Here is a 1,729-nt window from a genome sequence, read left to right on the forward strand (position 1 = left end):
CCGTCCTGTTTTCGCTAGTTTTCATTCTTTTATCATCTAACCGCACTACGGACTCTACGCGTGTACGACGTGTAAGAGAATAAATAATAAAACGCTTTCCTAAAGGATAATTTTCCACGCGATACAACGTTTTCTCCACGAAAGATTCACCATCTCGCGATCAACACAGATCTCTCATACTCGCCCTTCGCTCTCGTCCTTGCGTAGAATTCGCGTACCTCGCATTTTCGCTTCGTGCTCTGTACGTATACATATATATGTATGTATACATATTTATATATTCATACGTATATGCACGTATATATACGTACATGTCATTGTACACGCTTTCACAGAGGCTCATTCATACTCTACTATACAATTACAAGGATCGATCTCGTACAACTCGCGTAACTTTCACGTCACTCGTGTTTTAAAGTACGTATATTTGTTTTCTCTCTCTCTCGCACTCTGGCTCTCGCTCTCGCTCTTCTCTTCTCTCTCGCATACACTCTCTCTCTTTCTCACGCATTCTCTCGCTCCCATGCTCTCTGCCTCTCTCTCTCTCTCTCTCTCTCTCTCTCTCTCTCTCTGTCGTTCTTACTCTGCCAAATTATATCTATCATTATAGGCTTTAGTACAATTACATTCGATTAAATGTAATAGAGGTTAACGCGGTTCTGATTAGCATGTGATCCAGTTTTCCTCCGATCCGATCCAATCCATCTCTCTCTTCTCCGCTTTTTCCTCGGCATTACGTGATTATTAGAAGTTCGCGCGTCCCTATAAATCTTCATCCGACTCGTTCGTGTGTCCGGTTCCCTTTCCTCTCCTTTTTCTTTCCTTTTATACACGGTCCGTGTCCCTCTCTGCTCCTTTCCGCTCCGATCCTCCGACTCTCTTATCTCGCATTCCCTTCCCTGTCTCGCTCTCTCCGTCTCTCTCTCTCTCTCTCTGCTTCTCGCGCGCGCAATCTCTCCCTCTCTGTCCTTATCCCTTCGTCCCTTTGTCATCGTCCTGTTCACGTCTTCACTTCCATCCACACTGTCGGCCACGTTCATTTCTCTTCCACGTTCGTCTCTATCCCGTTTATCCCTTACGTTGTCCTCTCCTTTTTTGGTACGAGCAACTTGATTAACACGACAAAATAAGCGTCATTGCTGTATGAGTGGGGTGGACGGGGATCTCTCAACCCTGCGGCGACGTCTGCGGCGAGATCTCGGTGTCGCCGTCGCCCGAGCCTGGCTCGCCCTTCGTCTTGTTCTCCTTCTTCCACTTCATCCGTCTGTTTTGGAACCAGATTTTGATTTGCCGTTCCGTCAGGCACAGTGCGTGCGCGATCTCGATGCGCCGCCGCCTGGTCAGGTATCGGTTGAAATGGAACTCCTTCTCCAGCTCGAGGGTTTGGTATCGGGTGTACGTTTGCCGGCCTCGTTTCCTCTCTGAAACATGGAAATCACCGCACAGATTCCTCGTTAGTCTCGCGTTTCTCGTCCTTTTTCCCTGGCTACGAATATATACGTGTCAGAGATCTGGCGCGAATCGAGGCTACGCTTCGGCTACCTTCGCTAGCCTCTTATGCGGAGGTTGGATGTAGACCAACTCGTGTCCTTCATCGTAGAATCGAACACGCCTCACGTGCAACCGTGAACCCCGTCAACCCTTTTCCCTTCCCGTCTCGCTTTTTTCTAATTTTCGTTTTCGTTCTGTTTTTTTTTTTTTTTTTTTTGATTTTCCCTGAGACATAGGC

The 1,729-nt window shown here is 47.5% G+C and overlaps 1 protein-coding gene across 5 annotated transcripts in view; it reads right to left on the reverse strand.

The window, feature by feature from the left end:
• Window positions 1–1,164: 1,164 nt before the first annotated feature.
• Window positions 1,165–1,729, reverse strand: part of LOC108546171 (homeotic protein antennapedia) — a 179,336-nt gene continuing 178,771 nt past the window's right edge. For all 5 annotated transcript variants that reach the window (XM_017898116.1, XM_017898118.1, XM_017898119.1 and 2 more), the window contains exon 3: window positions 1,165–1,421. In XM_017898116.1, the coding sequence (XP_017753605.1) occupies window positions 1,168–1,421 (254 nt within the window). In that variant the 3' untranslated portion in view covers window positions 1,165–1,167. The remainder of the gene's footprint in view (window positions 1,422–1,729) is intronic.

This window comes from Eufriesea mexicana, unplaced genomic scaffold, assembly GCF_001483705.2.
Source record: "Eufriesea mexicana isolate 0111107269 unplaced genomic scaffold, ASM148370v2 scaffold611, whole genome shotgun sequence".
NCBI classification, from domain to species: Eukaryota; Metazoa; Arthropoda; class Insecta; order Hymenoptera; family Apidae; genus Eufriesea; species Eufriesea mexicana.